The 19,466-nt window shown below is 44.9% G+C and overlaps 1 protein-coding gene across 1 annotated transcript in view; it reads right to left on the bottom strand.

Annotated features, from left to right (window-relative positions):
* Nucleotides 1–19,466, bottom strand: part of rxfp1 (relaxin family peptide receptor 1) — a 96,846-nt gene that overhangs the window by 27,987 nt on the left and 49,393 nt on the right. The window contains exons 11-14 of the mRNA XM_080186472.1: nt 14,320–14,391; nt 11,612–11,683; nt 11,281–11,510; nt 8,885–9,295 (exon numbers count right to left, since the gene is read on the bottom strand). Coding sequence (XP_080042598.1) covers nt 8,885–9,295; nt 11,281–11,510; nt 11,612–11,683; nt 14,320–14,391 — 785 coding nt within the window. The remainder of the gene's footprint in view (nt 1–8,884; nt 9,296–11,280; nt 11,511–11,611; nt 11,684–14,319; nt 14,392–19,466) is intronic.

The following is a 19,466-nucleotide window of genomic DNA, read 5'->3' as shown; positions in this document are numbered from 1 at the left end:
ACCGACCACAATCCCACCCAGGCCCTAATCCCGTAACCCCACACATTTACCCTGCTAATCCCCCGACACTACAGTCAATTTATCATGGCCAATCAACCTAACCCACACACCTTTGGACTGAGGGAGGAAACTGGAGCACCTGAAGGAAATCCATGCATCCATGGGGAGAATGTGCGTATTCCATGCAGACAGTGACTTGAGGCCAGAATTGAACCCGGATCCCTGGTGCAGTGAGGCAGCATTGCTAAGCATTGTGCCACCATGCCGCCTAGGAGACCTCAACATTGGACAGGTCCCTTCCTCAATTGGAAGGGCTTTCACTTCCTCGATGTCATGCTGGTGTGCAACCACCAAATGCATCTCATGCATGTGTGTGCCCATTTTCCAGGAAGTATGTATCTCAGCTACGTCCTCAGCCTGGAATCTTTAAAGGACATCTCGAACTTCAGGATGGCTCCTTGGGGACAAGGGTAATGCCCTCAGGTTCTGATTGATGACACCACGTAGAGGCCATAGACCGCTGCAGAGAGCAGGTATAATGAGGTATTGTATCTGGTCTCTGCGTGATCTGAACTATCATCCAGCAGTGCATCGGCTTGTTGTAGATGTGGTTCCACTGCCTTGACTGGTCTGGTAGCGCTCCAGTACAACCATCAGAGGGTCTTCCACATTGTGGTGGTCTACTGTGCCATACACAAGGTAGTCAAGGAGGCATCCTGCATGCTTGTCTTCATCGGAAGGGGCAAAATCTTGAACATTTTGAAGAGTTCAAAAATTGTCAAGTCATTGGCAAGTCATGTTGCAGCTTTATAGAACCTTAATTAGGTTGCATTTGGAATAGTGTTTCGTTGTGATTGTCACTACCAGAAGGATGTGGAGACTTTGGAGAAGGTACACAGAAGATGTACCAGGATGTTGCCTGCAATGGACAGCATTAACTATGAGGAGAGGCTGGAGAAACTTGGTTTGTTCTCACTGGAATGATGGGTGTGTCTTGACAAATACATGGATAGGATGGGAATAGAGGGCAATGGTCCCCGGAAAGGTAAGGGGTTTTGTTCAGTCGGGCAGCATGGTCGGTGAAGCCTTGGAGGGCCGAAGGTTACTGTGCAGTAATTTTCTTCGTTCTTTGTAGTAGTGCTTAACTTCATCTGTGACCATTCTGTGTCTTTATAATTTTTAGCCTTGTGAATCCTCCAACAACATCTAGGTGTGTCCCCAGGATGACATCAGAAGTAAAGGTGGCCTGCTGCCTTCCCTGAGATGCCCTATGTGGGACATACCCTCTGGAAAATCAGGACCTAGAGGGCCCTAACCTACTTTTGGGTGGCAATGGTGTTGCCCCATCACCTATTCTGTCTGCTGTGCCTGTGTTGTGCCAGTTTCAGGAAAGGGGATTCAGATTGGCTGCCCACTCTCAGGGTTTCCTGCAAAGAAGGTCATGGATGTGCACCAATACTTCCTCCTCTCTCTGGACCCTCATGGGCCCCTGGGTTACACCCTGGGACAGAGGGTCAGCTGGAGTGAGCTCCAGAAATGTTAACGTCATCTGGTGCTGCCAGTTGTGGAGGCCCATTATCAACTGCCCCATGGTGTTGAAGACTTCAACCATGGTTCTCAGGCATTAAGCCATGTTTCGGGGTTCTTCAGTCATGGATCTGAACTCTAACCCCAGGCTTTCCATTGTGGACATCAGCCTTGCAGCGTTGGCCAGGATTCCACATACCGATGGCAACATCTCCTGCAATTGAAGGCTTTGGGACTCCTCCATTTGGCCTTTCGGTCTCAGGAGTGTCACTGATACCCCCTCCTGGTATTCCTGGGTCTGCCTTTGCATTTCAAGCAGCTGAGGGATGAATGTGTCCAGAGGCACGGCACTTGGCTGGGGCACAGCTGTGTCCTGGGATCCAGCAGACCTCCGACTGTCCGATCCCTGGGATGTTCCTGTCGCCATCCAATGTGTATCTGAAGCTGTGTGGTGCTCATCAGATAGTGACTCAGAAGCCTGTCTGCTAAGGTATGTATCTCCGTGCTGATGGATGGTGCGGGTGATAGCCACGAGGCTTTTTCATTATCCTTCTCTGACAGCTCCTCTGAGACCATGTCGAGGGTGGGGGTAGGACACAGTTGGGCCGGACTGTTCGGGTGATAGTTCCTGCAAGGAAAAGGACATGGTTTTAGTGCATGACCAGGTCATTGGTCTGAGATACATACAACTCACTTGAGATTTGTCATCAAGATGAAGGTGCAGTGGCTCTCACTTCTCTCTTGCAGGTCAAACTTGCTCTCAGCGCAGGCCCGTTCCTGTTCCTGCCCTGCCCACCACCCATTTTCTCTCGCTCACGGCAGCTGTGGGGAACTTCTCCTGCAGGAACACAAATGGAGATAATGTGAGCTAGCTGCCTGTCGGGTCAGATGTCAATGATATCTGGTATGTGTGGGCAGTGCGCGTAAGCAGGGAGGGGTTCTGAAGAGAGTCAGATGCTGGGTCCTGATAGGTGGCGGCGTATGGGATCGAGGTTGCACTCTGACGGCAAGATGGCGTGCAGAAAGGAAACAGGGAGCACTTACCCAGGCAAATCAGAGTAGGTCATTCATTCTCTTCCTGCATCGCACCCCCGTCCCTTGGTCAGGCTGCTGGCACTGATCAGTGCTGCCACTGTCTCACAGGCAAGATTCATTATCCTGCTGGACGGTCTCCTGGCAGCCTGGCAGTACACTGTTGCCTGCCTCTCCTCCACAGCATCCAGCATTTGGGCGAGAACCCCCTCCGTGAATCGAGGAGCTGGTTTCTTCATTGCAGTTCTCCTACCTTGAATGAGATCAAGTGCTTTGGAGCTGTTTAAATGCAGTGCCCCCTTGACTAAAGCACGCAGATGACTCCCAGGGGCGCAGGGTGGGAATCAGATACTTCACGCCTCTATTATTCATATAGAATCCCTACAGTGCAGAAGAGGCCATTCGGCCCATCGAGTCTGCACTGACTCTGGCAGAACATCTTATCCAGACCTTCTCCCTGCTATTTCTCCAAACATTTACCATGGCTAATCCCCCTAACCTATACATCTTGGTACACTAAGGGGCAATTTAGAAAGGACAATCCACCTTGTGGGCAATTTAGCAAGAAGCTTCAAAAACCACTGTTATGCCAGATCAGCTGACTGATGTCATGTTCTGTATATTCTCAATGGATGTTAACTACACTCATAATTACATCCACCTACACATGTGGGACAAAACTAGAGCACCAGGAGGAAACCCACACAGACACAGGGACAACGTGCAAATTCCACACGGACAGTGACCCGAGGCAGGAATTAAACCTGGGTCCCTAGCACTGTGAGGCAGCAGTGCAAAGCACTGTGCCACCATGTTGCCCATGAGGAAATTCTTTTCTTTAGGAGTGCCTAAAAATTGCAGTCTGGATCCTGTCGCTGGGGCCAGTGGGAATCACACTGGTTTTCTCACCAAGGTTAATACTTTGCCATTTTTTGGAAGAATTCCACCTTATATTCAACATTACAAGCCTGGGTGGAGCCAGATGTGCAAATGTTCATCATCCTGCTAATCTTCACAACTTTTGACAATACAGTCCTTGCTCTACTCTGAAAGTGGAGTTGTTTGCTGCAGGGGTGCTCTAGCTGGGGGGGATGCTGTGGGTGGGTGCTCTGTGGTGGGGGGGGGGAGTGCTCTGTGGGGGGGAGGGGGTGCTCTGTTGTGGGGAGGGGTGCTGTATGGGGTGCTGTGGGGGTGTGCTCTGAGGGGGAGGGGGAAGAGGGGCACCCCCCCCAGCAAGAGCACCCCCTCACCCTCCCCAGCAAGAGCACCCCCCTCACCTCCCTCCCTCCACCAACCCCCCCACCTCCCCCCCCACCACAAGCTAGAGCACCCTCTCACCTCCCCACGCAAAGCTGACTGGGAAGGGCCAAATGGCTTCCCTCTGTACTCCCTCTCCTCTCTAGGGTGGCACGAGAGCACAGTGGTTAGCACTGCTGCTTCACAGCTCCAGGGACCTGGGTTCAATTCCTGGCTTGGGTCACTGTCTGTGTGGAGTTTGCACATTCTCCTCGTGTCTGTGTGGGTTTCCTCCGGGTGCTCCGGTTTCCTCCCACAGTCCAAAGATGTGCAGGTTAGGTTGATTGGCCATGCTAAAATTGCCCCTTAGTGAGATGTGTAGGTTAGTGGGTAAAATATGTAGGGTCTGGGTGGGATTGTGGTCGGTGCTGACTTGGTGGGCCGAATGGCCCCTTTCTGTACTGTATGATTTCTATGAATTTGGTACATTTTATCAAGAACTTAGAGGAGCACAGACATAAGAACATTAGAAATAGGAGCAGGAGTAGGCCATCCAGTCCTTCGAGCCTGCCCCGCCATTCAATAAGATCATGGCTGATCTGTCGTGGCTCAGTTCCACATTCCCGCCCTCTCCCCATAACCCTTAATCCCCTCTCTTATCAAAAACCCATCAACCCGCGTCTTAAAAATATTTAGTGAGGTAGCCTCCACCACTTCAATGGGCAGAGAATTCTAACGAGTACAAGCCTAGTTTATTCAGCCTCTCCTCATAGCTCAACCCCCTCAACTCCGGCATCAGCCTAGTAAACCTCCTCTGCACTCCCTCCAAGGCCAAAATATCCTTGTGTAAGTACGGCGCCCAAAATTGCACACAGTACTCCAGCTGTGGCCTCACCAATGCCCTATATAGCCGCAGCAAGACCTCCCTACTTTTATATTCAATCCCCCTCGCTATGAAGGCCAGCATCCCATTAGCCGTCCTGACCACCTGCTGCACCTGCAAGCTGGGTTTTTGCGACTCATGCACAAGGACCCCGAGGTCCCTCTGCACTGTCGCCTGCTGCAGTTTTTCGCCACGTAAGTAATAATCCTTCCTACCATTATTCCTACCAAAGTGGACCACCTCGCACTTGCCAACATTAAATTCCATTTGCCAGTTCCTGGCCCATTCGCCCAGCCTATCTAGATCCTTCTGTAGACTCTCCACACCCTCCGCGCAATTTGCCATTCCACCAATCTTGGTGTCATCAGCAAATTTTGACACTATACACTCGGTTCCCTCCTCCAGATCATCTATATAAATGGTAAATAGCTGAGGCCCCAGCACCGACCCCTGGGGCACTCCACTAGTCACCAACCACCAATCCGAATAGCACCCATTGACCCCCACTCTCTGCCTCCTATTTGACATTTCACATATTATTCATTATTGATGTTTAAGTTTGAGAATTGCTTCCTGAACCCATGTATTGATCTGGCCTCCAACTAAGAGCCCTTTTCCCTTCTCTTCCCTAGCAGTTGATGCCATCCTGTTTGGTCTTTGACCATTTTCCCAATCATGCTCTATTCCAAGATGAAGGCTTACCAGTGCATCCATGGAAGCAACTGATTTGTTGAAGCCTTAAAGTCAACAAAATGTTTTTAGTTCCTGTAGGCTTTTGATACTTGAAACAACTGTGCAAAGCACCAAAACATTCACAGAAGACATCTATCTGCAACTAATCTGCAGGTAGTTGATGATTTCTTTAAAACACTGGTGCAGTGTTCTTCCTGCTGATTAATACATGTTCTGTTGTGCAAGTTGGCTAGAACATTGAGCTTTAAAAACCACTGTTAGGCCAGATCAGCTGTGCATGCTGATTGATGTCATGATCTGCCTGATCTGCATATTTTCAATGGATGTTAACTGCACTCATGCTAACATCTATATCAAAATGATTTCTGGTGTGCTTTATATCAGAAGCATGTACGTGTGCCTCAAAGGTAATTTTGGAACCTTATCGGCACTCGCAAAACTTTATTTGTCACCCCAAAACTCTGGGATGCCTGTTATCATCACATTCAGAATGTGGGTGTGCAATTCAGCAATAGACCTGCAATTAAAAAAACGCCTCCACATAGAACATAGAACACTACAGCACAAACAGGCCCTTCGGCCCACAAGTTGCGCTGATCATATCCCGACCTATCAGGCCTATCTATAACTCTCAATCCCATTAAATCCCATGTACTCATCCAGAAGTCGCTTGAAAGACCCCAATGAGTTCACCTCCACCACCACCGATTCCACTCACCCACCACCCTCTGAGTGAAAAACTTACCCCTGACATCTCCTCTGTACCTAATCCCCAGCACCTTAAACTTGCGCCCTCCCTCATAGCGAACATTTCAGCCCTGAGAAATAGCCTCCAAGAACCCACCCTATCTATACCTCTCAACATCTTATAAACCTCTATCAGGTCACCTCTCATCCTTCGTTTCTCAGGGAGAAAAGATCGAGCTCCCTCAACCTATCCTCATAAGGCATGCCTCCCAATCCAGGCAACATCCTTGTAAATCTCCTCTGCACCCTTTCAATAGCTTCCACATCTTTCTTGTAATGAGGTGACCAGAACTGCGCACAGTACTCCAAATGGGGTCTGACAAGGGTCTGATAAAGTTGCAGCATTACCTCCCGACTCCTAAACTCAATCCCTCGATTAATGAAGGCTAGTACACCATACGCCTTCTTGACCACATCCTCCACCTGCGAGGCTGATTTAAGAGTCCTATGGACCCGGACTCCAAGGTCCTTCTGATGCTCTACACTGCTAAGAGTCCTACCTTGATATTATACTCCTTCATCCCATTGGACCTGCCAAAATGGACCACTACACATTTATCCATGTTGAAGTCCATCTGCCACTTCTCCGCCCAGTCTTGCATCCTATCTATGTCTCGCTAGAACTTCTGACATCCCTCCAGACTATCCACAACACCACCAACCTTCGTGTCATCGGCAAACTTACCAACCCATCCCTCCACTTCCTCATCCAGGTCATTTATGAAAATTACATCTGGAAGTGTTTCAGGTCTAGCCAGCGAAATACCATCCATTTCACACTGAATAAGGACTTGAGGAATTCATGCCTCCTGTGAGCAGGTGTAAGTTTCTTTGCTAAGCTAATAAACTGATTTTGGGGGTAGTCAATGCTATTATGTAGGTAATCACGGCAGCCAATTTGTACACAAGAAGGTCCAAAAACGCCACTTAACAAATGAAGTGTCATGTAATGGCTAGGATAAGTTGAGAATTTTCCTGTACTTTTTCAAAAAGTGTCATGGAATAATTCACAGGGCTAAAGTGATCAGTCACATTTCATAAACTGATTTCAAAATATACATGAACTTTCTTATGCTTATAAATGTGTGAAAACCTCCAATTTTTCACAGTTCATTGATGGGATCTGTTGGACTATTTATAGGAAAATACTAGAACAATCTAAATTGTAGAACAATGAAGTAAACAGGATTTGTTATCGCTATCTTCTAGCTAGAGACATGACTACATCAAACACTGTGCTGTTCTGGTCTGCAAATGACCTTGTACTATAAGGTAATGATCTGCCACTATTAGAAACCTTGTTTAATTTTCTGATTATCAAATTGCCTTTGTGGTTTTCAGAACACACTTTTGTTATTTGGCTTAAATATTCTGCAAGGGTGATTCTTTACTGATGCTGAGTGTGTAATGTTAATGGAGGAATCATATAGAACATCATACATCTATTATATTTACTGTTTCCAATATACTAAGGCACGGTAATTGCGTTTTAGTTTCAATTCTATGTAGAAATGGGCATTAGAAGTCTTAAATTACATATCACACCACAAGGGCTGCATTGAGGATTTAACCCCTGTGATCTCCTTATACTGCCGGATTTTATTCTCAGCTGGATTGTTGGTGGAGCAGAGTGGAGTTCAGTAGCATGGGGGGGGAAACTGGAGGCTAAATCAATCCAGTCTGCTGTTTTAAATCTAGCTGTTGGTTAAGGAGCAGCAAAGGCATAAGAAAGGGCTACCTTCATGTTATTAAATGCTTGGATCAGGAGGAAAACATGGAAACAGATAAACAAAATGGGAAGGAGCAAGTTATAAAAGTTAAAAATAAGGCCGTGTCTTGTATAAATAAAACATCTTTGGCACTCATTAGAAAAAAAAATTGAACTTGGGGGACTTACACTGGCCAGAATTCTCTGGGCCTCCCCAGAAATGTAAAGGTGAGGATAGCTCTCGGGGAAGGGGGACATGGCCAGGCTGTGGCCTAGCAATGCCCCTTGGCACAAGTTGGCACTACTAGGTTGGTACTATACCCCTGCCAACCTGACAGTGCCAGCCTGTGCCAAGGGGCAGGCCCCACTGGGGGCCTCACTGGGGGAGGGGATGAAGACTTATTTAGATTTGGTCATGCACCTGGAGTAGATGGAGGAGCTGGGGATGTTGTGGGTGGGTGGGTGGGGGGGGGGGGGGGGTGGAGGTGTTGGGTGCCAGCTCTAATTGGGGGTGAGGGGCCAAAGATTAGGGTGTGGAAGAGGCCAATGATCAAGGGGAAAAGGTGGGGGGAAGAGACAATGGGTAGAGAGAGAAGTGCCAATGCTGATCAGGGGTGAGGGAGGGAAATCCCTGAGACTTCTGTGGTGGGCTGGGGGAGAAGTTTACTTAGGTTTTGTTATCAACACATTGAGGCCCTGCCCCCTGCTTGATGGCGTGAAACATGCCCCTTGATTGTTTTTTTAGGTGGAGTGTCATAAGATCTTGAAAGAAAATGTCAGGTGGCTTTCAATGGATACCAACCAGGATTGGAAATCTGAACTGAGTTTTTCCTCATGAGCCAAGTAATGCTAAGATTTTGGCTCTACAGTCCTCCCTTTCCCTCCCTGCTGCCCACCACTGCAGTGACTCAAAATTCTGCCCTTTCTGTTAGGTACACCTTTACCCATCTGGCGATCAATGAAACTATGGATTTTGTCTTATACAAAAGACAATTTGCCAATGACATTTATATTGAAAATCATAAGAGTTTGGTAGAACAAATAAACTTCAGACTTACCAAGAAAAATGACAGCTGAATATGCCTGTGCTCCATCAGTCTCTTGCTGTTCTGAAAGCAGTGGAAAGCACACCCCATTTCTTCCATAGTAATTCTTAAAGAAGTCGCTATTCATCAGGGGAATGAATGCAATGACAAACCCCACAAACCAAATAAATATCAAAATAGAAACCGTCCTGCACTTTCCTGGCTTCAAGTTGCTGAATGGATAAACAATGCAGAGATACTTTTCCAAAGTCAGGAAAGACAAAAGTAATACAGACACTTCTGTTGACAGCATTGCTAAAGACCCAGTTATCCGACATTGCATGCTGTCCATCCACATCTGAGCGTGCCTGTTGTATTCTCCACGGTATCTAAGGTCATATGATCCAATCACCAAAAGGTATATTCCCATCAGGCAGTCTGCACCTACAAGGATCATAAACAAACATCTATTAGTCAAGTCCACAAAAAGACATGAATGTCAGCTGTGACAACAGAGTGTCAGCTATAGCTCAGTTGGTAGTACTCTTGCCCTGAGTCAGTCGGATGTGGGCTCACAGCCCAGGAATTGAGCACAAAAATCTAGGTTGACCCTCTAGTGTGGTACTGCGAAAGTGTGGCACCATCAGAGGTGCCATCTTTCAGATGAGATGTTAAACTGAGGTTCCACCTGCTGTCTCAGGAGAATGTAAAAGATCACATAGCATTATTACAAAGGACAGCAGGGAAGTTATCTCTGATTTCCTGGCCAAAATGCATCTCTTAATCAGTATCTCTAAAACCAAATTATCTGCTTCTGCTGTGGGAGCTTGCTGTGTGCAAATTGGCTGCTGCATTTTCTATGTCACAACAATGAAAACATTTCAAGGGTATTTCATTGGCTATAAGGGGTTTTGAGATGTCCCGAAGTTATAATTCCATTTACATGTAGGTCTTTTTTTTGTCAATTTTATATATAGTGCGATAGGCAGCTTTTGTGATATTGTCCTAGCAAAAAAATGATGGTTAGCTCTGAAACTTGGAAATGCACTTCTCAGAGCTTTGGAGATTAAAGTTTATCTTAGAGACCATGTCTGGGTCCCCACTTTCACTTGCAGGAGGCTAGTACACATGAGAAATGGCTTAAATGGCTGAAGGTGACTGCTCATTTCTCTGCAGGTGGCTGGTCTTAGGTTCTTCTGTCTTCTGCCATACTTATAGCAGAAGATTGATGGAACCTGTGTGGAATTTCAAGCTTTATATAACTGTTCATATTAAATAGTTGTTATCCTCTCCCCAGTGGAGGAGAGTGGGAGTTAAGGATCCAAGTGAATCTTCTGTGGCAGTGCTGATAACCTGATACCTGAGCCAGGCAGGTTCACAATACTCTGACTGATCAGCTTGTTTGACCAATGCCATCTCGAGGATACCCCAATATTATAGAATCAAAGAATGGTTACAGCACAGAAGGAGGCCATTGTGCTTTTTCTCTGAAGGAGCAATCCACCCAGTACTACTTCTTGGCTTTCTCCCTGTATCCCTGCACTTCCTTCCTTTTTTAGATTGCGTTCCAGATCCTAGCCATTTGCTGCATAAAACAGTTTTGCCCCATGTTACCATTGCTTCTTTTGCGATTTAACTTAAATCCAAGTGCTCTGGTTTTCGACATTTCCACCGATGAGAACAGTTTCTCCCTAGTTACTCTGTCCAGGCCCCTCGTGATCTTGAATGCCTCTATCAGATCTTCTCTTACTATTCTTTCCCCCAAGGGAACTGGAACAGGATGAGATTTACACTGTTGTTTGGTGGAACGGAGAGAGGGAGTGAAGCAGTAGAATCTAGATAGAGGGCCAGTGATAGGTGGAGGCTGAGGAGAAATTGACAAAGATGTCATGGACGAAAAGACAAGGGAATGTAAATGGCGATGGTCATAGCTAAGTAGGGTGCCAATAGTGGCACATCAAGAGACCAAAATATGTAAATGGCAGAACAAAGTGTGATAAAGGACAACCTGGAATAGGTAACCGGTGCCCTAGCTCCTAGCCATTGTTTTTTTGTCCATGGCATCTTTGTCAATGTCTCTCTCGCCTCTCCCTATTGCTAGCTCTCTATCCAGGCTCTAAGGTCCTTTGCAGATTTGAACAGTTGATTTCACCTACTCTGTCATGGAGTAATGGGACTGAATTCAGTTTAATTCTATCAGTGCATCAGAAGGAGAGTCATTGCTGTTGAGTTCCTTTGCACCTTCTGTTGGACAGCAACACAGTGACACGGGAACTGGCCTGTGGAAGTCACCTGACTGCCCTTTTGATTGCATGTAACAGGACACCAGAAAGGGAAGGAGATTGATGGAATTAAAAAACGTATATTATATGTTATTATATATTATACCTAAAGAAAAACAAAAGCTGTTCCTATGAGTGTGTACTTACAGCAAAGAGACATTATAGACAAGGTATGAAGCTTGTTCTCAGATCTGATGTAAGATCTCATGCATATGACAAAGATGTTTCCAAAACATGTAATGGCGGAAACCACCCAAACGAAGACTCGGAGGAGAACATTCGCTAGCAGGTTCTCAAAGGACGATATTCCATCTGTGTTGGGTTTGCAGCTGCGAACATGTGGAGCATAACCACAGAACTGGAATTTCTTAAAATATCTGAAATAAAGATTGATTGGTTAGCGCTCTTGTATTAAAGGCATGAATTTCATCAGGAGATCTTTGTAAAATTCTCTACAGTATGGATGCACAACACTTACATATGGGATAGATTTGTAAGCGGTTGGAATATCCTGTTCCGTAGAGCCCGAAGATCCATTCCATCCATACTGCTGTAACAATAAAAAATATCAATATCCAGACATACAAATTGAATAAGCATAGGTACAATTTGCTGGAGTTATTTAAATCAATCAACAGTAGCATATAGTTTCTACCCTTCTGTGTTCATTAAGGATATGGAAATGTTTAACCCATTTTCATGTTCAAAATCAAGGTCAAACGCAGGCTGGTTTCATTGTTGATTACATGCAGGGCAAATCTCTCTTCATTCTGCTCTAATCTTTGAAGAGGAGCCCATTACTACACGTTTACTGACTGAAATTTCCAATTGAACACCAATTTTGTAGCCGTGTTGTGCTACGAACTGGCACCTGAAGAATTGGGTTGAAAGTGGCCAAACTCATCTTTCTTATGGCTCTCAAAACTGGCTAAGAAAAATGACTCTCTACATAAAATGTAAAATACAGTTGCCAGAATCACTGGAGGCCTGTGGACTTAGAACTTGTGTTGTGCCACAATGTTAAGACCGTTATTTTCTTAAATTCCTTCATTTTAATATTGGGTAAGTTACTTAACTTCAGTAATACACTGTCCTGATGATACACTAGGAATCCCAGTGATGTTTTCCTGTCTTTTGACAAAGTCATCACAATCCCCATATATATTTCCTGGTGTGACATTGAGCCATTAAGACCAGATAAGCCCTGGATTAAATCTTTGCTCTGCGCAAGTGTAGTTGATCTCACTGTGGGGTGTTGTATAGAGTGTTACAATTAGTCTCTGTGTTTCTGGGTTATGGTCTGACCTGGTGTTGTGAGACTTCTTACTGTGTTTCTGGGTTAGACAGGTCAAAAAAAAGTGTGCCTTGTTCCTGATCATTATCACATAACCTCTACTGGAATACGTCAATGTCTTTGGTGATTTCAGGTTCAGGTATAAACAGCAGCCAGTTGCAGTCTGAAATCAGATGTGAAGAATCAGAACTTGGACGAAGTACTAAAATGCAAGTTGGCATTTATCGAAACATGCCCCAACTGTGAGTCTCCAGATGCACACAGCAATAATTGGAGAAAAAAAGGACAGCTTCAACAATATCTTTTTAATATCAACAATATTATTTTAGATCTTTTTAATTCTTTCTCTGAAACATGGGCTGCCATTCTCCCATCAAGACCCGTAACTTTTCTGGCGGGACGAGGTGAGAGATGCGCGTTGCCGGCCTTGAACCGGGATTTGCGTGTGCGCCGTGAATGCATGTGCATCTCCCAGAGCCGGCGAGCAGTCGCCGATTAGACCACGCTTGAAACTGGTGGGAAGGCAGGTAAGTCATTTAAAACTTTTTGAAATGTATTTTAAATCTGTTTGTCAGTTCGTTATTGGGAACTTTCTGGTCCTGATTGAATCACCCCACCCTGCCAGGAGTACTTCATTTTGGCAGGGTTTACAGTAGCTCCCCACGTTTGGGGAACTAGTGGTAGACCCTGCTGGAATTAAGAGGGGGGGCAGTTAGACCCCCCCCCCCCCCCACCATGGGGTCGGGCGCTGGGGGGTGGTGCCCACTAGGCATGGGCACCCTGGCAATGCCAGCCTGTGTCCCCAGCACTGCCCAGGAAGCAAAGTGCCCATGTCCAGGGGGCATCTTGGCACTACCCATCGGGCAATGCCTAGGGGGCAGGGCCTTTTGTGGGTGGGGCCTAGTGGGTCCAGCTGCTACTCTGCATTGATCTGGGATGGCAGCAACTGGGATGGGCTGGGGGTGGGGGGGGGGGGCGGAATTGGTCTGACAGGGAAGAGAGGGCCTGCCACTGGGAGGGGGGTGTGTGGTCTGACCCCAGAGGGGGGATCAGTGAGGGTTTAGGTCTACCAGAATGAGGGGGTTGGGGGGAATCGCCACTGCTGGGGGATGGGCTGTGTACTGGGGTGCTCCAGGATGGGGGTGGGTCAAAGCTGGCCTAGGAATTTTTGTGGGGGCCGCGATCAGGTTGTGGGCGGGTAGGGGACTGAAGGGGCTGCACTGCAGGGGTCCTGGGCTGGTCAGCAAATGGGAAGTCTGACAGATCGGAGCCACTGTGCATGCGCAGAGGTCCAGAATTGTTAGTCTCCGGCGTGAATAGGCCCCCCCCCCCCGCCCCCCCCCTCCCCCCCCCAGGTTTTTAATGATATTCACGACTGAGACCTCTGTAGTACAGAGTGGGGAGATTCAGTCGGGATTTAGAATAGTTTTGCCGTGAATTCAGCACTTATGGGAGAATCATGTTTCCTGGTAAATTTAGGTATTGTGTAGAAATTTGGGAAATTTATCTTTATCAATTGACTTTAAGCTGACATAATGTTGATTATCACAAATAGAAGCCTCAAGTTGCCTCTGCAAGAAATAGAAATGAATACAAAGTAGCTCTTTAGGCTGAATGTGTGACCATTGTGGAACAGAGTGCTTCAAGATTTCTTGATGGGGCATCCTGAAATTCTGTGTGTATCTACTAATTCTCCGCCATCACTCTGGCTACACACTGCTGGCAATTTCTCTGGTGGTTCTACAAGGCTCATGTTGGAGAAATGCCTGGAGATATCTGATCAGCAGAAAACTAAAACAAATTAGAAACAATTACAATTGTTGATAGCAAAATTTACAATTCTAAATTGAATATCAAAATATCCACATTGCAAAGGCCTTGGATGAACTTACAGTGACTTTAGTTTCTCTAGATGATCAAATTGATCTGCATGTATTTGCTTCATGGCGTTGAAAGAAATGTTTCTGCAATGACAGCAAATGGAAACCAGTTATATTTTTTAGGGCTGTATTTTTATGTGCAAAGCACATCTTTATATGTTACTGCATGGAAATGCTTCCATGAAAACAGTTTCTCTTGTGATTTAATTTCCCTCTAGTCAAAAGAGAAGAAAACATTGACAGGGATGTTTGGTTGTATATATAAACTCTTTGAAAATCTACACACTATATAATTGATATACTTTACGAATGTATACTTCTGGTACAGATTGTCATCTGTTAGCTGTGCATTTCTGGACTTTCCCTACAATTTCCTGTCCTTTTTTTTAAACTGGCCTTTATATGTATGACATACACATGCATGCATTTATCAACTTGAAAGAACTATCTTGTCATATTACTTAGTTGTGACTTGATACAGGCTCTTTTAAGTGGTTTCGCTGTACAATGAAGACAAGCAATATCCAAGTAAAAACAATGGATTGTGCCTGTGCCTGTTTTAACTTCAGATCAGATCTACTTACATATACATTCATTTTAATTTGATTTGATTTTTTATTGTCACGTGTATTAACATACAGTGAAAATTATTGTTTCTTGCGTGCTGTACATACAAAACATACTGTTCATAAAGAAGGAAATGAGAGAATGCAGAATGTAGTATTACAATCATGCCTAGGGTGCAGAGAAAGACCAACTTAATGCAAGATAAGTCCATCCAAAAGTCTGAAAAGGGAAGAAGCTGTGCTTGAGTTGGTTGGTGCATGACCTCAGATTTTTGTATCTTTTTCCCAAAGGAAGAAGATAGAAGAGAGAATGTCTGCGGTGCATGCAGTCCTTAATTATGCTGGCTGCTTTTCTGAGGCAGCGGGAAGTGTAAACAGAGTCAATGGATGGGAGGCTGGTTTGCATGATGGATTGGACTACATTCAGACGTTTTGTGAACTAGGCGCAGGAGTTGGCCATTTGCCCCCTCGAATGGTATTCAGTAAGATCATGGCTGATCTGATTGTGGCCTCAACCCCCATTTTGCCAACCTTCAATCATCTTTGACTCCCTTATTAGTCAAGGATCTGTCTACTTCTGCCTTAAAAATATTCATTGACTCTGCCTCCGCCGCTCTCTGGGGAGAAGAGTTCCAAAGATTCATGACTCAATGAGAAAAAAAAATCTCACCTCCATTTTAAATGGGAAACCCCTTATTTTTAAACCGTGTCCCCTTGTTCTAGTCTCACGCTGAACGGGAACATTCTCTTGGCATTCACCCTATCAATTCCACTCAGGATCTTAAATGTTTTGATAAGGTTACCTCTGAATCTTCTAAACTCCAGTGGATACATGTTCAGTCTTTCCTGTAAGGTAACTCCCCCATCCCAGGCGTAGGTCTTTTCTAATCCTATTTTCCTGCTTTCATCATATAACTTTCAATATTTTCTACCAAACACTAATCTATTAACTCTCAACAGTTTCAATGATCACTCACAGTAATGCATTTAGGGGTACTTTACCATCTTTACCAATACTTTTGACTGAAATTATCAACCACATTCTTATCCAGCCACCGTGTGAAGGAATATCCTTATGCTAAAATTGAAACATATGCTACAATGCTAGAATGGCACCTTAGTCCCAGAAGTAGGTTAAAGTTGATATTTTTATGTGTGTACAAATTAATATAATAGTTTTACTTTGATACAGAAGCTAAATACTGCAGATGCTGGAAATCTGAAATAAAAACAGAAAACCCTGGAACCAGTCAGTAGAATAGGCTGCATCTGTGGCGAGAGATACAAAGTTAATGGCCCTGATTTCCAGTCCAGAAGCAGGTGGTGCCTCTGGGGAGAACTGGTCAGTCTTAATTAAATAAGTGTTCCTAGATTCCCGACTGAACTCGACCAGCTCCAATACCTAGCCGCACGGTGAGAGTTCATTAGCAGGATGACATAATGAGTAAAGTTTTATAGTACCTCACTGGCAGGTTTGCAAATGCAGGGACCTATAAATTTCTCTGTGCAGTTTTCTTGCCAGCCCCCGATCTGTCCACAATTTTACATAGGGTTAGCAAAGCTTGCCCATCCTAATTCCAATTAAGGGACAATATTATTAATGATCCAAGCCTGACCTCAATTTTAAGGCTGGCATGGGGATGTAAGGGACGGGGAGGAAGCCTGCTCGGGCATTGGGCAGGAAGCAGGTGGCTTCTCTTTCAAGTGCCCTATTTCCACTTTGGGTATATCCCCTAAGTCTCCCTCATCCTGTCCCCATGAATGCTCCCTCTCCACTGGCCACTCCATCAAAACCCCTACCTCCTTCTCCCTGCCTGAGCCTCAGTTTGCAGCCCATTGTGTGACCTCCCCTCTCTCCCTGAACTTACCAGGTCCTGGACTCTGGGACTTAGAATCCGGAGACTGCTTGTAGTCCAAGTCTCAACTGTTGCTGTCACTCTGATGGATCAGCAGTTCTCTGAGGTGGGACTTCTGCCCTGGTGATGGACAGAAGCCCCATCTCTAGACAATTGATGCATTATGTAGCGGCAGGGCTGCATTTCTGTCAATTCTCCACTATTTGAAATGTCTAATGTGTCCTACATTATTACAGTGACTGCCCTTCAAAAGTACCTTGTTGGCCATAAAACCCTTTGAGATGCCTGGTAGCCGTGAAAAATGCGTTAAGTGCAAATCTTTCCATAATCAGAATAAATCGTTACATTTAAACAGTTTCCACTGCCTTCTTGTGGCTGTTCTGCTTACCTGATCAAAAGAGCAGATTAAGACAGAATAAATGTCTGGCTTCATTTTAACTGCTGTCTGCTCAGCTTCATATGTTTTCTCCCAGGCTATTGGTGGAGATGGGTTAAAATTAGAGTCAACATTAATTCAGGCCGATGACATTAACTCTGATTCTCTCTCCGTGGATACTGCCTGACCTGCTGAGTGTTCCCAGCATTTTCAACTTCCCTTTCATGAGCCTGAAGTTCTTTTCCATCATTATAAATAAAATGACATAAGCGATAGAGGTTTTAGAGTTTTACTGAATCATCTTTAATTGAAATTGTGCTGAACTTTCCTGTGGGAAATTAAATAATAGAGTGGAATGTATGAAAAAGCAGCTTCAGAGTGGTTTGTTGGTGGAGCTTGCCATATAGGTTCAATGAATCAGAACAACATTGTTCTCAAGTCAGTGGCATATTCAAAATGTAAAGTAAAAATATTAAATGAAGTAAAAATACCTTTTACAATTTTCCCCTGTAGTTTCACTAACTTTTAGTGACTTTAAAGACAAAGACTCCTAGTAGGCCTGTGTCAATACCCTTCATAGTAAGAAGTCTACAACACCAGGTTAAAGTCTAACAGGTTTATTTGGTAGCAAAAGCCACTAGCTTTTGGAGCACTGCTCCTTTGTCAGGTATGTGTGAGTTCTGTTCACAAACAGGGCATATAAAGACACAAACTCAATTTACAAAATAAATATTTTGTATATGCCTTTGTTATCTCTAGACTTGACTATTCATTGGGATATTGACATTCCTGGCTAGTCTCCCACATTCTACCCTCTTTAAACTTGGGGTCATCCAAACTCTGCTGTCTGTGTCTTAACTCTCATCAAATCCCATTCATCTATTGCCTCTGTTGTTGGTGACCCAGTCACTTACCATCTTGATTTTGAAATTCTCATCTTTGGTTTTACATTCTTACATGGCCTGCCCCCTCCCTATCTCTCTAGTCTCCCCCACCCGCAAGCCTCTCTGAGATATCTGCCCTCATCTAATTATAGCTCTTGAGCATCCTCGATTTTAATCATTGGTGACTGCGCCTTCAGCTGCCTGATTCTAAGCTCTGGAATTTTATTCCTATACTCAGCTTCTCTACCTCACTTTCCTCTTTTAAGGCATTGCTTAAAAGCTATGTCTTTGACCAAGCTTTCGGTCATCTCTCCTAGCATCTTATGTGGCTCCTTTCTTTGCTAATGCTCCTGTGAAGTGCATTGTGATGCTTTAGTATGTGAATGGGGCAATATAAATATTACTTGTCATTGCTAGAATAAACTTCTGAATTATTGATGGAAAAGGAATTCAGTCATGTCCATATTTTGTTAGGAAATAATTTTACAAAATCAAATCTGTAGGTGTATTTTTGTTCAGCAGGAATGTGGATCTGGAATCCATGCATTCAATGTCCTCTCTCCAATTTTCCATTCAACTATTTATCCAAATTTCCCATCTACACAACTGGAATTTCAAAGTATTTATAGCTTATGTTAGATTTTCGTCATCATCACAGTGCAGTTATGGTGCAGAATTTATAAGGAGGACTTACTCTTATAACACCTTTCACAATGACTTGGGAAGTAGGAAATGTGACAGCCAATTTGCATACAGCAAGCTCCCACAAATAGCAATATGATAACGGCTGGTAAAATGTTTTAGTCAGGTTAATTATAAGAACATAAGAAGTAGGAGCAGGAGTAGGCCATCTAGCCCTTTGAGCCTGCCCCACCATTCAATAAGATCATGGCTGATCTGAAGTGAATCAGTTCCACTTTCCCGCTTTCTCCCCATAACCCTTAATTCCCTTGTCTATCAGAAATCTATCTACCCATGACTTAAATATATTCAACGATCTGATTAGGCATACACAACATGACTTTGTTAGAGGGAGGTCTTGCCTTACGAATCTGGTAGAATTCTTTGAGGAGGTGACAAAAACGGTTGACGATGGGAGAGCCGTTGATGTCATCTATATGGATTTCAGTAAGGCGTTTGACAAAGTCCCTCATGGTAGGCTGGTAGAAAAAGTTAAGGCGCATGGGATACAAGGACAGGTAGCTAGGTGGATTGAGAACTGACTGGGCAATAGGAGACAGAGGGTAGTTGTTGAGGGGACCTTTTCGGGCTGGAGGCCAGTGACCAGTGGTGCGCCGCAGGGCTCAGTACTGGGACCTCTCCTCTTTGTAGTATACATAAACAACTTGGAAGAGAGCGTACGTGGTGTGATCAGCAAGTTTGCGGATGACACCAAGATGGCAGGATTGGCGGATACTGAGGTGGAATGTCAGGTGATACAGCAGGATATAGATAGGTTGGTACATTGGGCAGATAG

The sequence above is a fragment of the Carcharhinus amblyrhynchos genome, chromosome 1 (assembly GCF_965287045.1).
Source record: "Carcharhinus amblyrhynchos chromosome 1, sCarAmb.v2.hapA, whole genome shotgun sequence".
Lineage (NCBI taxonomy): Eukaryota > Metazoa > Chordata > Chondrichthyes > Carcharhiniformes > Carcharhinidae > Carcharhinus > Carcharhinus amblyrhynchos.
Note: the sequence above shows the minus strand (reverse complement) of the source record. Positions and strands in the feature narration are given on the sequence as shown.